This window comes from Salmo salar, chromosome ssa16 (genome assembly GCF_905237065.1).
Source record: "Salmo salar chromosome ssa16, Ssal_v3.1, whole genome shotgun sequence".
Taxonomy (NCBI): Eukaryota; Metazoa; Chordata; class Actinopteri; order Salmoniformes; family Salmonidae; genus Salmo; species Salmo salar.
Window position 1 is genome coordinate 871,322 of NC_059457.1, and position 20,716 is coordinate 892,037.

The following is a 20,716-nucleotide window of genomic DNA, read 5'->3' on the forward strand; positions in this document are numbered from 1 at the left end:
AGGAAGAAGAGGATGCTGTTACACCAGGCAGGAGCCTGAAGGAAACAGAAGGAGAAGAGGACCAAGGTGCATCTCCCAATAGCCAACAAACACTCTCTCCTCAATATCCAGAGTCCAGGGATAAAGAGGAGTGACATGCCTGTTACTCCTGATGACATACCTACTCTGGCAGATATCCCTGACGGAGGCGCTGTCCAAGGTGACGGAGAAACAACGAGAGGAGAATGGGAAGGAGACTTCTCTACCATCGACTTCTCTGCCCTCACATGGTCCTCCTAACAGACAGTGGAAACCAGGACAGATGAAGAACGGTAGAATGGCCTTGACAGCAACAGTGGCAAACCAGGAAGAAATGGTAAAAACACCTCCCACTAGCACTAGTACACCAACTAAGACAATGGCAAAACCACAAGAAAGTTGGTTGCTGACCCAATTTTCTGTGTCATGTGCCAAAAGGGGGACTGCCCCTTATGTTGGGATACGGAATGTGTTTAAAGTATAACAGAATATAACCATGTACTCAATGGAACAGTTGCTGAATGATAAATGATGTTAGACCTTCTGAATATCTGTTTGCCTAGACATGTATGTGACATAGGGTTTTCCAGTTACAAGAGTCCATGGACCATGCCATTAATTCTTTAACAGGTTTTTTCACTTATGACCAAACAGTTGTTAGAGAGGTGTCTGTGAGGGTTTATGAGGTTTAGTTTCCTTTTTATTATGTTTTTGTTATTCTTATATTTTACATAACTGAGAACCTCGGGCAAGGCTTAAAAATGTATGCACATGCTTTTACACTGTATGTTAAAGAACAATTGTCTTGAGGGATCTTTTACTTCCTTCTAGCTATATGTGAAAGGAGATGTTTGGTCCTGACTCCCCAGTATGAATGAGAAAGTGAAGCAAAGGTTGATAAGGTGAAAGGGAGACAGATTGTCTCCTTAGCAACATATAAGGTGCTTTCCTTCCCACTTGTACTGGAACAAACTTTAAGGTTTGTAAATTAGTAAGCCCCAGAGGAGGAATATATTGCGAATTTTCCAGTACATGCGTGCACATTATACATCTTAGACATGCACAGAATAAGTGCACTTTATATGTGTGTCTAGGGCATTAGGCACCATTAGACATGCACCTGTTTTAGGAGTGGGCATGTCTGTTTATTTTTGTACCATTGCTATGGCCTAATGTTTACTGTTGCTATGGTTACACCACCAATATAATTTATGCCCTAATGCGAAACCAAGCTAAAATTAGTGCAAGGCAAAAAGATAATGGTGGCTAAATGCCAGAGGGGATTAATCATTAACATGAAGAGGAGTTTCTATGTGTGTGACGTAAGGATGAAACCTGTATAAAAAGTGTGTGCCAAGGCTGGAAAGTAAGTTGCTTCATGAACCAGCTCGGCTTATATTACTTTGTAATAAAGTCTATTTGAACTCACCGGCTCCGGTATTTGAGAAATATTATTGACTGAACATTTCCACGACAGTAGTGTAGCTAACTGACATTTAACGTTAGCTAATGTTTCATCCCCTCTCAACTGAAGTTCTGTCTGAAGTGAATGAACTAGCTAAAGTAGCTAGCTAGTAGCTACCACAGCCAGTTTAGCTCTAGCCTCTAGCTATCTCAGGCAGCAGTATCTAATAGCTCTTGCGTGTATGGAAAGGTCTTGTAGTCTTTGTTTTGTCCCGTTTTAAAAGAAGTATATTAACTTGGCTAGTTTTCGCCAGTTGATGTACCTACCTAGTTAGCTCAAACTTTAGCTATTATTTTTGCATCAATCACACTAGACCTGAATCAAACAATGAAACTAGCAGCCAAACAATTGAGGACCGATATTCTGAAGTTCTCTGACAGCACAATGCGAGTTTTTTTATTAGAGTCAGTACAGCAATGCAACCTCTCACAGTTCTGGGTGACTTTAACCTCCCCACGTCTACCTTTGACTCATTCCTCTCTGCCTCCTTCTTTCCACTCCTCTCCTCTTTTGACCTCACCCTCTCACCTTCCCCCCCTACTCACAAGGCAGGCAATACGCTTGACCTCATCTTTACTAGATGCTGTTCTTCCACTAATCTCATTGCAACTCCCCTCCAAATCTCCGACCACTATCTTGTATCCTTTTCCCTCTTGCTCTCATCCAACACTTCTCACTCTGCCCCTACTCGGATGGTATTGCGCCGTCCCAACCTTCGCTCTCTCTCTCCCGCTACTCTCTCCTCTTCCATCCTATCATCTCTTCCCTCTGCTCAAACCTTCTCCAACCTATCTCCTGATTCTGCCTCCTCAACCCTCCTCTCCTCCCTTTCTGCATCCTTTGATTTTCTCTGTCCCCTATCATCCAGGCCGGCTCGGTCCTCCCCTCCTGCTCCGTGGCTCGACGACTCACTACGAGCTCACAGAACAGGGCTCCGGGCAGCCGAGCGGAAATGGAGGAAAACTCGCCTCCCTGCGGACCTGGCATCCTTTCACTCACTCCTCTCTACATTCTCCTCTTCTGTCTCTGCTGCTAAAGCCACTTTCTACCACTCTAAATTCCAAGCATCTGCCTCTAACCCTAGGAAGCTCTTTGCTACCTTCTCCTCCCTCCTGAATCCTCCTCCCCCCCCTCCTCCCTCTCTGCGGATGACTTCGTCAACCATTTTGAAAAGAAGGTTGACGATATCCGATCCTCGTTTGCTAAGTCAAACGACACCGCTGGTCCTGCTCACACTGCCCTACCCTGTGCTTTGACCTCTTTCTCCCCTCTCTCCCCAGATGAAATCTCGCGTCTTGTGACGGCCGGCCGCCCAACAACCTGCCCACTTCACCCTATCCCCTCCTCTCTTCTCCAGACCATTTCCGGAGACCTTCTCCCCTTCCTCACCTCGCTCATCAACTCATCCTTGACCGCTGGCTACGTCCCTTCCGTCTTCAAGAGAGCGAGAGTTGCACCCCTTCTGAAAAAACCTACACTCGATCCCTCCGATGTCAACAACTACAGACCAGTATCCCTTCTTTCTTTTCTCTCTAAAACTCTTGAACGTGCCGTCCTTGGCCAGCTCTCCTGCTATCTCTCTCAGAATGACGTTCTTGATCCTAGTCAGTCAGGTTTCAAGACTGGGCATTCAACTGAGACTGCTCTTCTCTGTGTCACGGAGGCTCTCCGCACTGCTAAAGCCAACTCTCTCTCCTCTGCTCTCATACTTCTAGACCTATCTGCTGCCTTTGATACTGTGAACCATCAGATCCTCCTCTCCACCCTCTCCGAGTTGGGCATCTCCGGCGCGGCCCACGCTTGGATTGCGTCCTACCTGACAGGTCGCTCCTACCAGGTGGCGTGGCGAGAATCTGTCTCCGCACCATGCGCTCTCACCACTGGTGTCCCCCAGGGCTCTGTTCTAGGGCCTCTCCTATTCTCGCTATACACCAAGTCACTTGGCTCTGTCATATCCTCACATGGTCTCTCCTATTATTGCTATGCAGACGACACACAATTAATCTTCTCCTTTCCCCCTTCTGATAACCAGGCGGCGAATCGCATCTCTGCATGTCTGTCAGACATATCAGTGTGGATGACGGATCACCAGCTCAAGCTGAACCTCGGCAAGACGGAGCTGCTCTTCCTCCCGGGGAAGGACTGCCCGTTCCATGATCTCGCCATCACGGTTGACAACTCCCTTGTGTCCTCCTCCCAGAGTGCTAAGAACCTTGGCATGATCCTGGACAACACCCTGTCGTTCTCCACTAACATCAAGGCGGTGACCCGATCCTGTAGGTTCATGCTCTACAACATTCGCAGAGTACGACCCTGCCTCACACAGGAAGCGGCGCAGGTCCTAATCCAGGCACTTGTCATCTCCCGTCTGGATTACTGCAACTCGCTGTTGGCTGGGCTCCCTGCCTGTGCCATTAAACCCCTACAACTCATCCAGAACGCCGCAGCCCGTCTGGTGTTCAACCTTCCCAAGTTCTCTCACGTCACCCCGCTCCTCCGCTCTCTCCACTGGCTTCCAGTTGAAGCTCGCATCCGCTACAAGACCATGGTGATTGCCTACGGAGCTGTGAAGGGAACGGCACCTCCATACCTTCAGGCTCTGATCAGGCCCTACACCCAAACAAGGGCACTGCGTTCATCCACCACTGGCCTGCTGGCCCCCCTACCTCTGAGGAAGCACAGTTCCCGCTCAGCCCAGTCAAAACTGTTCGCTGCTCTGGCACCCCAATGGTGGAACAAGCTCCCTCACGACGCCAGGACAGCGGAGTCAATCACCACCTTCCGGAGACACCTGAAACCCCACCTCTTTAAGGAATACCTAGGATAGGATAAAGTAATCCTTCTAACCCCCCCCTTAAAATATTTAGATGCACTATTGTAAAGTGGTTGTTCCACTGGATATCATAAGGTGAATGCACCATTTTGTAAGTCGCTCTGGATAAGAGCGTCTGCTAAATGACTTAAATGTAAATGTAAACATTATTGAGCTGTCAGTTTCCCTAGCCAATTCCCTACGTTTCACACTGACACGGCATAAACAGCTCTACAAGCTTCACTGTCATGGTGCACAGTCAGTACACACTACACAATACTATGCTCATCATGTCTTAGTAGGATCAGATGGTGACAGGTGTCCCTGCAGGGTCAGACAGCCAGGGAAGACCAGTCTACGGAAGTCAGGTGAATTTTGCGGTATATTATAACAACCACTGAATGATAACAAAGTTCAATTTTGAGTTGATGGGTAGGCCTACATGACATTAGTTTAAAGCTACAGTCTGGGATCTGGGAATAATGGTAATTTCAATTAATGAACCATTGACTCCATTTACCGGAAAATATAATGTAGAAATGTAACCAATGTAATTCTTTGTCATGCCTCATCTTAGCAGGATCAGATGGTGGCATGGGGTCTAAGCAGGGTCAGGCAACCAGGGAAGACAAGTCTGTGGTGGCGCTAAGGTGAACTTTTACAGATGCAACACTTTATTCTCTCTGTGCAGCAAACACTGGACAAGCCAGAAGCTTCAAAGATGTAAAATATTTGAACCTTCTGGCCTGTCCAGTGTTTGCTGTTTGGGAGTCTGAAAAACCTCTAAAAGTTGATTTCCAAACTGTATCAGGGGTTGGAGTCTTTTCCCGATGACACAAAACAAGTCAAACAAAAATGTGATGAAGACCAGGGAGACACTATTAATGATGATTAATAGATATAGAAATGTTTGAATGCCCAGTCATGTTCATATAATCTCAGAAATACATTTTTGCCTTCGGAAAGTATTCAGATGCATTAACATTTTGTTACGTTACAGCCTCATTCTAAAACGGATTACATAAAAACAAGATCCTCAGCAATCTACACAAAATTCCCCATAATAACAAAGTGAAAACAGGTTTTAAGAAATACCTTATTTAAGATTTCAGAACCTTTGCTATGAGACTCGAAATTGAGCTCAGGTGTATTCTGTTTCCATTGATCATCCTTGAGATGTTTCTGCAACTTGATTGGAGTCCACATGTGGTAAATTCAATTGATTGGACATGATTTGGAAAGGTACACACCAGTCTATATAAGGTCCCACAGTTGACAGTGCATGTCAGAGTAAAAACCAAGCCAGTAGAGCTCCAAGACAGGATGGTGTCAAGGCAAAGATCTGGGAAAGGGTACCGAAAAATGTCCTTAAAAACAGTGGCCTCCATCATTCTTAAATTTAATAAGTTTGGAACCACCAATACTTTTCCTAGAGCTGGCCGCCTGGCCAAACTGAGCAATCAGGTCAGAAGGGCCTTGGTCACCCTGACACCCTGACAGAGCTCTAGAGTTCCTTTGTGGAGATGAGGGAACCTTCCAGAAGGACAACCATCTCTGCAGCACTCTATCAATCAGACCTAAATGGTAGAGTGGCCAGATGGAAGCCACTCCTCTGTAAAAGGCGCATGACAGTCCGCTTGAGTTTGCCAAAAGGCACCTAAAGACTCTCAGACCATGAGAAACAAGATTCTCCGGTCTGATGAAACCAAGATTGAACACTTTGGACTGAATGCCAAATGACACAACTGGAAGAAACCTAGCACCATCCCTACAATGAAGCATTGTGGTGGTAGCATCATGCTGTGGGCATGTTTTTCAGAGGCAGGGACTGGGGTACTAGTCAGGATCAAGGGAAAGATGAATGAAGCAAAGTACAGAGAGCTTCTTGAAAACCTATGCCAGAAAGCTCAGGACCTCAGAATGGGGCAAAGGTTCACCTTCCAACAGGACAATGACCCTAAGCACACAGGCAAACCAACGCAGGAGTGGCTTCGGGACAAGTCTCTGAATGTCCTTGAGTGACCCAGCCAGAACCCGGACATGAACCCGACCGAACATCAATGGAGAGACCTGAAAATAGCTGTGCAGCGACGCTCCCCATCCAACCTGCCAGAGTTTGAGAGGGTCTGCAGAGAATAATGGGAGAAACTCCCCAAATACAGGTGTGCCAAGCTTGTAGCGTCATAACCAAGAAGACTTGATGCTGTAATCGCTGCTAAAGGTGCTTCAACAAAGTACTGAGTAAAGGGTCTGAATACTTACACCACAGTTCAAAAGTTTGGGGTCACTTAGAAATGTCCTTGTTTTGGAAAGAAAAGTACATTGTTTGTCCATTAAAATAACATCAAAATGATCAGAAATACAGTGTAGACATTGTTAATGTTGTAAATGACTATTGTAGCTGGAAACGGCTGATTTTGATCAGCAACCATCACTCCTGTGTTCCAATGGCACGTTGTGTTAGCTAATCCTTGTTTATCATTTTAAAAAGCTAATTGATCATTAGAAAACCCTTTTGCAATTACGTTAGCACAGCTGAAAACTGTTGCTCTGATTAAAGAAGCAATATAACTGGCTTTCTTTAGACTACTTGAGTATCTGGAGTATCAGCATTTGTGGGTTCGATTACAGCCTCAAAATGGCCAGAAACAAAGTACTTTCTTCTTAAACTTGTCAGTCTATTCTTGTTCTGAGAAATGAAGGCTATTCCATGCGAGAAATTGCCAAGAAACTGAAGATCTTGTACAACGGTGTGCACTACTCCCTTCACAGAACAGCACAAACTGTTTCTAACCAGAAAAGAAAGGGGAGTGGGAGACCCCGGTGCACAACTGAGCAAGAGGACAAGTACATTAGAGTGTCTAGTTTGAGAAACAGACGCCTCACAAGTCCTCAACTGGAAGCTTCATTAAATAGTACCCCCAAAACACCAGTCTCAACGTCAACAGTGAAGAGGCGACTCCGGGATGCTGCCTTTCTAGGCAGAGTTCCTCTGTCCAGTGTCTGTGTTATATTGCCCATCTTAATCATTTATTTTTATTGGCCAGTCTGAAATATTGCTTTTTCTATGCAACTCTGCCTTGAAGGCCAGCATCCCGGAGTCGCCTCTTCACTGTTGACGTTGAGACTGGTGTTTTGCGGGTACTACGTAATGAAGCGGCCAGTTGAGGACTTGTGAGGCGTCTGTTTCTCAAACTAGACACTCTAATGTGGTTGTCACTCTGGCCTTGGCCTAACACGCCTGAAACCAATAATGAATGTTACACTCAGATCCTAAAGCTGAGTGGGGTGTGTTGGGTTGGGGCGCTGCAGGGCGGTGGACCCTAGGGCAGGCTGGGGCGATCCAGCTATTTGTGTGCAAGTAAAAAAAGCTACAGTGCTATTAGGCCTATGATATGAATTACAATGCCCGCCGTAATTATTGGGACAGTGAAGTATTTTTATTATTTTGGTTCTATACTCCAAAAGTTTGGATTTGAAATCAAACAATGACTATGCAGTTAAAGTACAGACTATCAGCATTCATTTTAGGTTATTTTCATCCATATCGGGTAAACCGTTTACAAATAGCAGCACTTTTTGTACATAGTCCCCCCATTTTAGGGGACCAAAAGTATTATGTAAAATTCACTTGTATGTGTATTAAAGTAGTAAAAAGTTAAGTATTTGGTCCCACATTCATAGCACGCAATGGGTACATCAAGCTTGTGACTCTACAAATTTGCATTTGCTGTTTATTTTGGTTGTGTTTTAGTTGAATTTGTGCCCAATAGAAATGAATGGTAAATAATGTTTGTTTCAGTTTGTTTAGAATGTTTCTTAACACTTCTGCATTAATGTGGATGCTACCATGATTACGTTGAATCGTGAATAAATCGTGAATAATTATGAGTGAGAAAGTTACAGATGCACAAATATCACACATACAGTGGTTCCTCCTTCAAAAGTTGCGAGTTTACGCCGCGGGATTTAGAGGTAACTTGTGGTTTAGTACGGTACCCTGCATCACCACTTCATTAATCCAGACCAGCGCAAGGGTGAGTTAGAGCACTGATTGTGCTTTTGGATGCTACTGTGTCTATGACAATGAATGGGCGACATAAGCCTAAATAGAAACTGATAATTGTGCACAACTTCAGTATTACTTACCAAAACTGTTGTTACACTAAGGTTTTTATTTTTTTATTTTGTTAGGATTATTTTGCTTTTACTGTAGTACTGTAGGCAACTCCTGACCGGGCACATTGTACAGTGCCTGAGTGGTGCAACGGTCTATGCTGGTTCAATACCAGTGCCGGCCTCGACTGGGAGACCCATGAGATGACTGTAGGTTTTTCTCCCTCTAAAAACAGAAATAAATCATTCAAAATAACAAACTGGCTTTATTTACAAATTAGTAACAATGTCTCACCCCATGTTCAAGAATGGCTTTTTACTTACTCTTTTTAAGTTATTTGAAAACAAAATCTCCATAATATTGTAATTTCTAAACAAATTACTATCATTATTAATTTAGAATTATATAACATCCCGTTGGATATTCTCACAGATATATTATTAACCCTGTTATTAGGAGGACAATATATATTGGTCATGGCTCCCGAGAGGCGCACAATGGGATTGCCTTGCAGTTCTCCAGCTGTATACACTGAAAGCGCGCAAGGTTCAAGGCATGAGGGCAGGGGGCTCGGGATGGACCGCAGAGCCGCGCAAAGAAAACCGACCTAGTCCATGGGGAAGGGAGGAGGAGGAGGAAGGGGGTGGACCCCACCCCGCCACACTGGCAACACTTTAAGGGGCATTGCACTAATAAATGGCGCTGACTAGGGAAATGTTCCCGTTGTTCTGTTCTTAGTGTCAGTCTGCACATTCAAACAAAAATAATGTAACTACGGCATCTTTATGCTTTCATTTATAAAATAATGATAAAAATACTCTTTCAAAATGCCAATGTTTATTTAGTTATGGATCCACAACAAATTACTATGGGAATAAATATCACTGAACTACAGAAATATCCTCCAACCCTCTATATGTAATTATTGAAAGAGATTCACGTCATATTTTTCTATATACTGTAGGCCTACAGTAGCCGACATGAGTCTCACTAGTGTTGAGTAATGTGCTGTTAAAAGTGGTGGAGGTCTCATTTATTTAAAGTGCATATTGAAGATAGAAGCAATAGGATTTGAAGCAAAAGCCTACAGCTATTTTAGCACCGTTTCACGCTGCTCTGAGACAAGCATGGGAACTGAGAGAGGTTAACTGCATCCCAAATGGCACACTTTACCCTATATAGTACACTATTTTTAACATAGCCCTATGGGCCCTGGTCAAAAGTAGTGCACTATGTAGGGAATAGGGTGCCATTTGGAATGTAACCCTTGTCCCCCGGAAGCAGTAAAGTGCTAATGCAGTTATAACTCATTCATAATATATTACTTACCAACAAGCATCAAATAACAAAACAGACCAATTGTCTCTCCTGTGTACCCGGCTAGGAATTCAAAAAGTATTGCATCAATCCTAGGGGTATTCACAAGGTTCACTGCAAGTGCATTGAGAACATCTTCAGTGAGAACAGAGACAATTTTGTAAAATGTTGGTCTCTGACGTCCCCTAGGGCTAAAGTGAGAAAGACTGATCCAAAAACAGCACAGACGGACGTGAAAACACTTTCAGGATGAGAGAATCTCTAACTCTGAATCCCAAATCAACCATTAAACCCTAACGCCCAGACACTTGTGTAGATTTCCGAGGATTGGATATGTCTAAGTAATATGGTGGTAGCTCCATCTTGCCCTTGATAGTCCAAGTGGAATTGTTGCAATTTTACAGATTCCTATCCAATCCTCTCAGATCGACACCAGTGCCTAGGGGGTAAGGACTAGGAGGTTAATTTGGGGTTATGTACTAGGCCTTGTGGCCAGGCGTTGTGGCCAGGACTGGTGTAGCAGGATCCCAAGGGTTAATAGACTAAACGTACTGTTGAAGACCACACTGTGTCCGTTGCTCTCTGTGTTTGTGTGTGTGTGTGTGCGTGCGTGCGTGTGTCTGTATGCCCTTTTCGGACTAACCGTGCTGTGGAACACCACACTGTGTCCATTGCCTGTGCTCTCCATGTGTGTGGCCAGGTTAAGGCAGATAGCCCGGTGTCTGATGGCGTCCATGGTCTGGGCATCGAAGAAGTCATGGGGCCTCGCTGGTGGGAGAGGAGACACTGGGATGAGAGCAGAGAGAGTCTGGGATGAGAGGTGAGGAGACACCATGTAGACAAGTGAGACAGCAGTGAGACCAGGCCAGCACCAACACTACCGTCTCCTCACGAAGATGATTACTATGAAACAGTGTGAAATAGGACAACTTGTTGAATGGTTCCTTGCTGCTTTATTACTACTATGAGCTGAACATATTATTCTAGAGAGCAGGGATATAGTTGAGAGAGAATGTGTTGGTTGATTGGCTGAGAATTAATCAAGGGCATTTGCATGTCAAAAGATATTTAGAAAAGTGTTGTCTGTCCTCTCTCACATTTCGCTCTCTCCTGACAAAGAGCCAGACACCATCCAAACTTCCTCCCAAGTGCTGTTCCAAGTGAGAAGTAATATTTCGACACATCTTGACTTTGTATGGCCCTTTATCAATCTTTCTTAGAAGTCTAGTCGAGCTCAAAAAGCCTGTTTGCCCGAGAATGTCCCATTCAAGCTGAAGGAGGTACCTGAAGTAACAAACCATTCCAACCCCTCAGTACCTAGGAAACCTGCCTGCCTGCCTGCCTGTCTGTCTAGTGCCTTCAGAAAGTATTCATACCCCTTGACTTACTCCACATTTAATTTTGTTGTGTTTCAGCCCGAATTCAAAAAGGATTAAAAATAATAATAATTCTCACCCATCTACACACAATATCCCATAATGACAACATGACGTTTTTAGAAAGATTTGCTAATTTATACAGAAATATTTAATTTACATAATTATTCACACCCCTGAATCAATATTTTTGTAGAAGCACCATTGGCAGCGATTACATCTTTGAGTCATCTTTGTTATGTCTGTATCAGTTTTCACATCTGGATTTGGGGATTTTCTTTCATTTTTCCTTGCAGATATCCTCAAACTGATAAGTTTGATGGGGAGTATTGGAGAACAGCAATCTTCAAGTCTTTCACAGATTCCCAATGGGCCTCAAGTCTGAGCATTGGCTGGGCCACTCAAGGACTTTCACATTCTTTTTCTGAAGCCATTCCAGTGTTGCTTTGGGTCATTGTCCTGTTGGAACGTAAATCTTCACCCCAGTCTAAGGTTGTTTGCACTGTGAAGCAGGTTCTCATCCAGGATTTAACTGTATTTGGCTACATTCATTGTTCCCTCAATCCTTACCAATCTCCCAGTCCCTGCCACTGAAAAGCATCTCCATAGCATGATGCTGCCACCCCCATGCTTCACGGTAGAGATGGTGTTAAACGGGTGATGAGCTGTGCCTGGTTCTCTAGACGTAGCGCTTTGCACTCAGGTCAAAGACTTACATTTTTGTCTCATCAGAGCACAGAATATTTTGCCATATGATCTGAGTCTTTCACGTGCCTATTGCAAACAAGCATTTTTCTTAGGTGTGGCTTCTCTCTGGCCACTCTCCCATAAAGCCCAGATTGGTGAAGTGCTATAGAGACTGTTTTCCTTCTGGCAGGTTCTCCCATCTTAGTCAAGGAACTCTGTAGTTCTGTGGTCATTGGGACATTGGGTTCTTGGTCACCTCCCTGACCAAGGTCCTTCTTGCCCGGTTGCTCAGTTCTGTCAGACGGCAAGCTCTACACAGAGTCTGGGTAGTTCCATATTTTTTCCATTTCCCAATGATGGAGACCACTGTGCTCGTGGAAACTTTCAACACTCTAGAAATTGTTTTATACCCTTCCCCAGATATATGACTCATCACAATTATATCTCAGAGAGCTAAGGACAGTTCCTTGGACTTTATGGTATAGTTTCTGCTGACATGCACTGTCAACTGTGGGACTGTCACACCCTGATCTGTTTCACCTGTCTTTGTGATTGTCTCCACCCCCCTCCAGGTGTAGCCCATCTTCCCCATTATCCCCTGTGTATTTATACCTGTGTTCTCTGTTTGTCTTTTGCTAGTTCATCTTGTTTGTTCAAGTCAACCAGCGTTTTGTGTCTCAGCTACTGCTCTTTCCAGTCTCTCTTTTCTCACCCTCCTGGTTTTGACCCTTGCCTGTCCTGAATCTGAGCACGCCAGCCTGACCACTCTGCCTAACCCTGACACTGCTTGATGTCTGGTACTCTTGCCCCACCTCTGGTTTACTGACCACTGCCTCCCTTGATCTGTCAATCGCCTGCCCCTGTTGAAACATGGTTCGACATGGTCTGCATGTGGGTCTTACCTTCATACCTAATAGGGACCTTATATAGACAGGTGTGTTTCTTTCTAAATCATGTCTAAACAATTGAATTGGCCACAGGTGGACTCCAAGTTGTAGTGACATTTCAAGCATGATCAAAGGAAGTTGGATGCACTTGAGCTCAATTTGGAGGGTCGGAGCAAAGGGGTATGAATAGTAATTTCTGTATTTAATTTTCAATACTTTTGCAAAAAATTCTAAAAACATGTTTTCACTTTGTCATTATGGAGTATTGTGTGTAGATGAGTGAGAAAAACATACATTTCTTTGGCTAACCTGTACCTCCACACATTGACTCTGTACCGGTACCCCATGTATATAGCCTCATTACTAACCTGTACCTCCACACACTGACTCTGTATCGGGACAACATGTATTTAGCCTCATTACTAACCTGTACACCCACACATTGACTCGGTACCTGTACTCCATGTATATAGCCTCATTACTAACCTGTACCCCCACACATGGACTCGGTACCGGTACTCCATGTACAGTGAGGGAAACAAGTATTTGATCCCCTGCTGATTTTGTACGTTTGCCCACTGACAAAGAAATGATCAGTCTATAATTTTAATGGTAGGTTTATTTGAACGGTGAGAGACAGAATAACAACAAAAAAATCCAGAAAAACACATGTCAAAAATGTTATAAAATGATTTGCATTTTAATGAGGGAAATAAGTATTTGACCCCTCTGCAAAACATGACTTAGTACTTGGTGGCAAAACCCTTGATGGCAATCACAGAGGTCAGACGTTTCTTGTAGTTGGCCACCAGGTTTGCACACATCTCAGGAGGGATTTTGTCCCACTCCTCTTTGCAGATCTTCTCCAAGTCATTAAGGTTTCGAGGCTGACGTTTGGCAACTCGAACCTTCAGCTCCCTCAACAGATTTTCTATGGGATTAAGGTCTGGAGACTGGCTAGGCCACTCCATGACCTTAATGTTTCTTCTTGAGCCACTCCTTTGTTGCCTTGGCCGTGTGTTTTGGGTCATTGTCATGCTGGAATACCCATCCACGACCCATTTTCAATGCCCTGGCTGAGGGAAGGAGGTTCTCACCCAAGATTTGACAGTACATGGCCCCGTCCACCATCCCTTTGATGCGGTGAAGTTGTCCTGTCCCCTTAGCAGAAAAACACCCTAAAAGCATAATGTTTCCACCTCCATGTTTGACGGTGGGGATGGTGTTCTTGGGGTCATACGCAGCATTCCTCCTCCTCCAAACACGGCGAGTTGAGTTGATGCCAAAGAGCTCCATTTTGGTCTCATCTGACCACAACACTTTCACCAGTTGTCCTCTGAATCATTCAGATGTTCATTGGCAAACTTCAGACGGGCATGTATATGTGCTTTCTTGAGCAGGGGACCTTGCGGGCGCTGCAGGATTTCAGTCCTTCACGGCGTAGTGTGTTAACAATTGTTTTCTTGGTGACTATGGTCCCAGCTGCCTTGAGATCATTGACAAGATCCTCCCGTGTAGTTCTGGACTGATTCCTCACCATTCTCATGATCATTGCAACTCCACGAGGTGAGATCTTGAATGGAGAGCAGGCCGAGGGAGATTGACAGTTCTTTTGTGTTTCTTCCATTTGCGAATAATCGCACCAACTGTTGTCACCTTCTCACCAAGCTGCCTGGCGATGGTCTTGTAGCCCATTCCAGCCTTGTGTAGGTCTACAATCTTGTCCCTGACATCCTTGGAGAGCTCTTTGGTCTTGGCCATGGTGGAGAGTTTGGAATCTGATTGATTGATTGCTTCTGTGGACAGGTGTCTTTTATATAGGTAACAAACTGAGATTACGAGCACTCCCTTTACCCTGTTGGGGATAGGGGGCAGTATTTGCACGGCCGGATAAAAAACGTACCCGATTTAATCTGGTTACTACTCCTGCCCAGTAACTAGAATATGCATATAATTATTGGCTTTGGATAGAAAACGCCCTAAAATTTCTAAAACTGTTTGAAGGGTGTCTGTGAGTATAACAGAACTCATATGGCAGGCAAAAACCTGAGAAGATTCCTTACAGGAAGTGGCCTGTCTGACAAGTTCTTGTTCTTCTTGGCTCTGTTTATTGAAAACTGAGTATCTTTGCTGTAACGTGACACTTCCTACGGCTCCCATAGGCTATCAGAACCGGGGAAAAAGCTGAATGATGTAATTCCAGCCTCTGGCTGAAAAACATTAGCGCGTTTGGATAGTGGCCGGTCAGAGTACCATCAGACTGAGGCTCGTGCACGAGGGGATCCCATGTTTTTATTTTCTCTCTCTTTGAACGTAAACACGCTTTCCCAGTCGGAATATTATCGCTTTTTTTACGAGAAAAATGGCATAAAAATTGATTTTAAACAGCGGTTGACATGCTTCGAAGTACGGTAATGGAATATTTCGATTTTTTTTGTCACGAAATGCGTCGTGCGCGTCACCCTTCTTTACCATTCGGATAGTGTCTTGAACGCCGAACAAAACAGAGGATATTTGAACATAACTATGGATTATTTTGAACCAAACCAACATTTGTTATTGAAGTAGAAGTCCTGGGAGTGCATTCTGACGAAGAACAGCAAAGGTAATAACATTTTTCTTATAGTAAATCTGACTTTGGTCAGGGCTAAACTTGGTGGGTGTCTAAATAGCTAGCCCTGTGATGCCGGGCTATCTACTCAGAGTATTGCAAAATGTGCTTTCACCGAAAAGCTATTTTAAAATCGGACATAGCGAGTGCATAGAGGAGTTCTGTATCTATAATTCTTAAAATAATTGTTATGTTTTTTTAACCTCTCTAATGTTTTCTAACCTCTCTTCCCTGAGGACTAAAATATCTCTTTTAGAGTGACACACACACAGCAACTACTCACACACACTAATAAATAAATAAGTCCACTGCTATTCCTTAATAAAGTTTACCATGTATTCTACTTCAATAAAATAGATAAAATATAAAGTAGGCTATAACTAGTTTATAGAAAATGTACATGAAGGCATATTGTAGTAAAACATTTTCCAGAACACAAACACACATTGTAGTGGGTACATACGTAGGGAGCGCCTGCGTTTGTTCATCAGGATTCGTTTCTTTCTCTTATTAAGCCCCGCCTTAGAGGGTGACTCCTCCTTCAGTCTGCCCTGACTGGACAGCTTAGAGGAGCTCTGCTGGCTGAAGTGGGTGGGAACATGACGCGCAAGCCCCCCCTGGGACGCGAAACTGGCATTGCAGCCCCCGACCACACACTACAGTGGGAGAGAGAGGAAGAGAGAAAGAGAGCAAGGGTCAAGCAGGTCACCATTCAGTAAACCACCTGACCACCATCTGGTAACAATGCTACAATTGCTGTAGGGATCGCATGCATATACAAAAAAAAATATGCACTTACTGTACTTTGGATAAAAGTGTCTGCCAAGTGGAATATATTATTACATTACCTTGAAGGGTTTGTCTCCGCTGTGTGTCAGCATGTGTCTCTGGAGCCAGCTCTGACTGGTGGAAGGGGTGTTGTACACCTTACAGCCCTTCCACAGACACACAAACACCTGGAGGAAAAGTGTGAGAAAGTGAGAAAGAGAGAGTGAGATGGCATGAGGAAGAGAGTTGAGAGAGAAGAGAGACAGAGAAAGAGAGGGAGAAAGAGTTGGATATGGTGGAGAGATAAAGATCAGACAAGCAAAACATTTTTTAGAAGAAGGCGCTTCTCCAGACAGCCGTTTGCGGGCTAACAAGTGGGTCTAAAGAGGAATAGAGAGAGGGAGAGTGATCCCACAGAGACACACAAAGCTTAAATACTTGTAGCCTACAGAACAGCCTGTATTACCCTGGTTCTACCCACCCCTCCTCTTTGTCCATCGACATGCACGCCCCTGATGTGTTCAGCCAGGTCAGGGCTGCAGGTGAAGCAGAGGCCACACTGGTCCCAGCAACAGGTATAGCCAACCGCCTGGCCCTTGGTAGTGGAGTGGCACTGGGCGGCACTGCCCTGTCCATTCATCATAGCTGGGGTGGAACGCCCGCTGGATACCGTGCTCTCCATGTCCATTAGGGTACTGCTGATACTGAGAGAGCAAGAGAATGAGAAAAATTGTGATTGAGAGGTTAAAGAGATGTTACAATTAATCACTGTAGCAAACTGACCAGAGCAAATTAGTCCAGCAGTTCCGGTAGCCACCATCTCTATATTATCTCTGTCTTTAGACTATGATCCACTACTAAGAAATAAGAGTGCAAAAGATGTCTGTATTCTATACATGACAGTAAAGAACATGTGTGTAAAGATTCCGACTGTAGGGTGGAGCATTGTTTCTAATGGAACAGATTGCCTGTGTGTGTGTGTGTGTGTGTGTGTGTGTGTGTGTGTGTGTGTGTACTCAAAGCTGTACATGCACCTGCTGCAGCGGCTGATTTGATACACATGCCATTTCTGGGGGTCCTAGACATGCATTATGGTCAGGGCATAACATGAACACCAGTCACCCACCAAATGCGGATACATTTAGGTATTGGCTGTTAAGAACGTCCATTTCACAAACCACATAGGCTGGTGGTCAATTTTTAGGGCTCTACAGTGCGAGCATTACAATCATAAAAATAAAATAGAGTAAAAAGTAAAGTATGAGTTGTGATCAAGTATGAGCACATGTGCAATATGTGACTTATAGCAGAAAAATGTAAAAGTACTGCATATCTGCTGTTTTGTTTCATACCTGCTAATCACACAAAGAAATATGAATCATGCCTGACTGGGGAGCAGTGCGCACTGAGTAAAGTGCTGATACTGATAGATTCATTTTTAGAGGTGCAATGCACAGGCCTAAAAGTTAGTCTAAATTACTTGAAATTCTTCAAAGTGAGACTTTGTCCTCATGTTTCTTGGTTATTTACAATGTTTTGTTCACAAGCTCGGTTGTTTTTCAATGTTAGTTTGAGTCTGATGCTTCAACTGATAACAAATTACATCTACTACTCGTTAGAGCCAAAATCTCACTCACACACACACACACACAAACACGACTGCCCCGTAACCACGGTAATCTCCCGCCCTTAAGAGGGGCCCAGCCAATAAATATAATGTATTAATATTATTAATCATATCAAATAAATCCAATGAATTTAAGAGTAATATTCTTTCTCCTCTTATCTATTTTCCTGCCTCCTTGTCTTCTATGTGGTGATGTAAAGAACTTTACTAGTGATGGGAATTTCAAGTCTTTTCAGTCTGCATTTGCAATATCCTTCAAGCCAGCGCCAAACAGCTCTGGGCTCAGACTGACATTAAAAGGTCATTTTGATAGTTAAATTACATGTCTTATAAAACTGGTCTCTGCCTTGGGCCTCAAAATCACTAAGTCTGCACCTGAATGAAGCCTACATGACCTGTTTTGCTTCACAAATCATTTATAAGTAAATTTCTTTAGCACAAGATGTGACATGGGAGAGAGGGCACTGGATGCAATGTACTGGATCATGAATGCGCCAGCGTTTTCGCAGTAAAATTTCTCTTATAGTATTCGTAGCCACTCATTCACTCAATATGATTAGGGCTCTAGTTGAGTGTGACATCAAAACATATGCCGATGTTTGTCTAGACATCTTAGATGAACCAACCTGTCCTCTGAATCCATCCGGCTGAGTGGCTCTCCGTCCGAGGATGACATTTCTACACTGGCTCTCCTCTTGTCCCCGCCTCCTGTGTTTGTTTTCTCTTCCGCAGACTCCGGGGCATCCTCACTGGTGTCTTTGCCTTTCACGCAACTATGCCTTTCACGCACTATAACAGGCAACTGGCGCTCTTCTGGTTTTATTTCTATTTCCTTTACCGTATCGTCAAAAACATTATCACTAGTATCAACATCGTCCTCCGGGACCGGGCTATCTTCCTCTGATTTGGCAAGTTGGCATCCCACCACCACGTCATCATTCGCGTCCCTTGTTGCTGCTACGACTGTTGCCACTGTCACCACCACTACCGCTTCCGCAGAAGCTACCGCTCCGACAGCCACGGCCTCCTCATCTGCAGCAGGTTTCCCATCCCCTACTTCTCCGTCTTGCACGCATTCCGCAACCGCTTCCGCAATTTTCAGCGGTGCATCTGCACAGCTATCACCCGCCTCATCTTTCACTGCTTCTGGATCTTGCTGCTTTTCCTTTTCGGTCTTTTCTGTACGCATTTCGCTGTTTTCCTCGATCAATACGGGAGTCTCCAACTCAGAAGCATCGGTAGCCATGTTTGCAGAACACCAATGGCTACGTTCACGATTTCCACAGCTACTGCTGTACTGCCCATCGTCATTTGTCACACGACTGGCCTGGTGTACACATTGGACAGAAGCGTAGCGGGGCGGGGATAAATAGTGACGTCAAATTTTCGATCCCTGACAAATCACGTGTGTGAGAAATTACAACGGATTTGCAAGACCTGCAGATATTTGAGATTGGACGGATAGGTCAATCGCAAATGGTTATAATCACGGATCTAAAAATGTGTAGCAGCCCGCCAATCGAGAGCTGTTTTTATCTGTGACCACACGGGGGAGCCATTGCTCTAGTTTTAAACCTTCCGTTCTAGGGGTTTCCTTTGAATTTCACCTTACTATACCAGTGACATTCCATTGTTATATGCCTAGTGCAGAAACGACCAACATCTAATTTAAAGTCTTATGGAAGCACATGCAGATTGTGATCACTTTTAAGACCTTCATAATGCATTCACTACTGTAAGTCGCTCTGGATAAGAGCGTCTGCTAAATGACTAAAATGTAAATGTAAAAATGTCTCCTGTAGCAGTTTTACATCTTAGGCCACAACTTCAGCGTTGGTTTTGAGATCCATTCAGTTGTTTATGGATCATCCAAGATCACCTGTGCCTGAGCTTCTTATTGTTCTCCAAGCAACTGGAAAGTAAAAAAAAAAAAAACACTATCTGTGTGTAAAGGACATCACACTGCTTGTTTAGCGAGGACCACTTCCTCCCGATTCACCCTTACCTGGCGTGAACTTGGGACCTCTGCACAAACACATGACTGCTGTACACAATCGTTTTAGGTGCCACGCCACCTCAAAAGCTAGCTAACGAGGCCATGCAAGAGACACTTAAGGCTGAGAAGGAAGTTTCCAACATCCCATGTGCATATTTTGTTCACTACAACTGTGTATTGTCTAACAGCCCTCAGTTAGGATAGTTAGGTGTCCACACTAATCATTTTCAATACAACTCTATATGACAGAATAGTAACTACCACCAAACGACCACTGTGTAATAACAGAAACATTTAACATTATATAAAACAGATCATATGCAAATGTCCACATCCCAACTCTACTAATAGCGTTGTAGCTTGTTATGGATGTGCATTCGGAAAGGATTCAGACTCCATTTTTCCACATTTTGTTACGTCACAGTGTTATGAAAAAATGAATTTAATCAATCTACACACAATATCCTATAATGACCATGCCATTTGTTTTGTGCAAATGTATTAAAAACAAAAACAGAAACCATATTTACATAAGTATTCAGACCCTTTGATATGAGACTCGGAATTGAGTTCAGGTGCATCCTGTTTCCATTGATCATCCTTGAGATGTTTCTACAACTTGATTGGAGTCCACCTGTGGTAAATTCAATTGATTGGGCATGCTTTGGAAAGGTGCATGTCAGAGCAAAAACCTTGCCATGAGGTCGAAGTATTTGGCTGTTGAGCTATGAGACAGGATTGTGTCGAGGCACAGATCTGGGAAAGGGTACCAAAACATTTCTGCAGCACTGAAGGTCCCCAAGAACAGTGGCCTTCATCATTCTTAAATGGAAGAAGTTTGGAACCTCCAAGACCCTTCCTAGAGCTGGCCGCATGGCCAAACTGAGCAATCGGGGGAGAAGGGCCTTGGTCATGGAGGTGACCAAGAACCAATGGTCACTCTGACAGAGCTCCAGAGTTCCTCTTCGGAGATGGGAGAACCTTCCAGAAGGACAACCATCTCTGCAGCGCTCCACCAATCAAGCCTTTATGGTA

At 44.1% G+C, this 20,716-nt stretch overlaps 1 protein-coding gene across 5 annotated transcripts in view; it reads right to left on the reverse strand.

Annotated features, from left to right (window-relative positions):
- LOC106573015 (zinc finger protein aebp2) overlaps nt 1-19,088 on the reverse strand; it is a 50,324-nt gene extending 31,236 nt beyond the window's left edge. Inside the window, exons 1-5 of one of the 5 annotated variants that reach the window (XR_006759651.1) lie at nt 18,312-19,060; nt 16,525-16,762; nt 16,139-16,246; nt 15,754-15,946; nt 10,373-10,515 (exon numbers count right to left, since the gene is read on the reverse strand). Coding sequence is in view for 4 of the 5 variants with exons in the window: in XM_045696827.1 (XP_045552783.1) it covers nt 10,373-10,515; nt 15,754-15,946; nt 16,139-16,246; nt 16,525-16,762; nt 18,312-18,931 (1,302 nt within the window). In the remaining variant the exon portion in view is untranslated. Of the gene's footprint in view, nt 1-10,372; nt 10,516-15,753; nt 15,947-16,138; nt 16,247-16,524; nt 16,763-18,311 lie in introns of all 5 variants that reach the window. The other 4 variants (XM_045696829.1, XM_045696827.1, XM_045696830.1 and 1 more) reach the window with 4 other exon arrangements.
- Nucleotides 19,089-20,716: the final 1,628 nt, after the last annotated feature.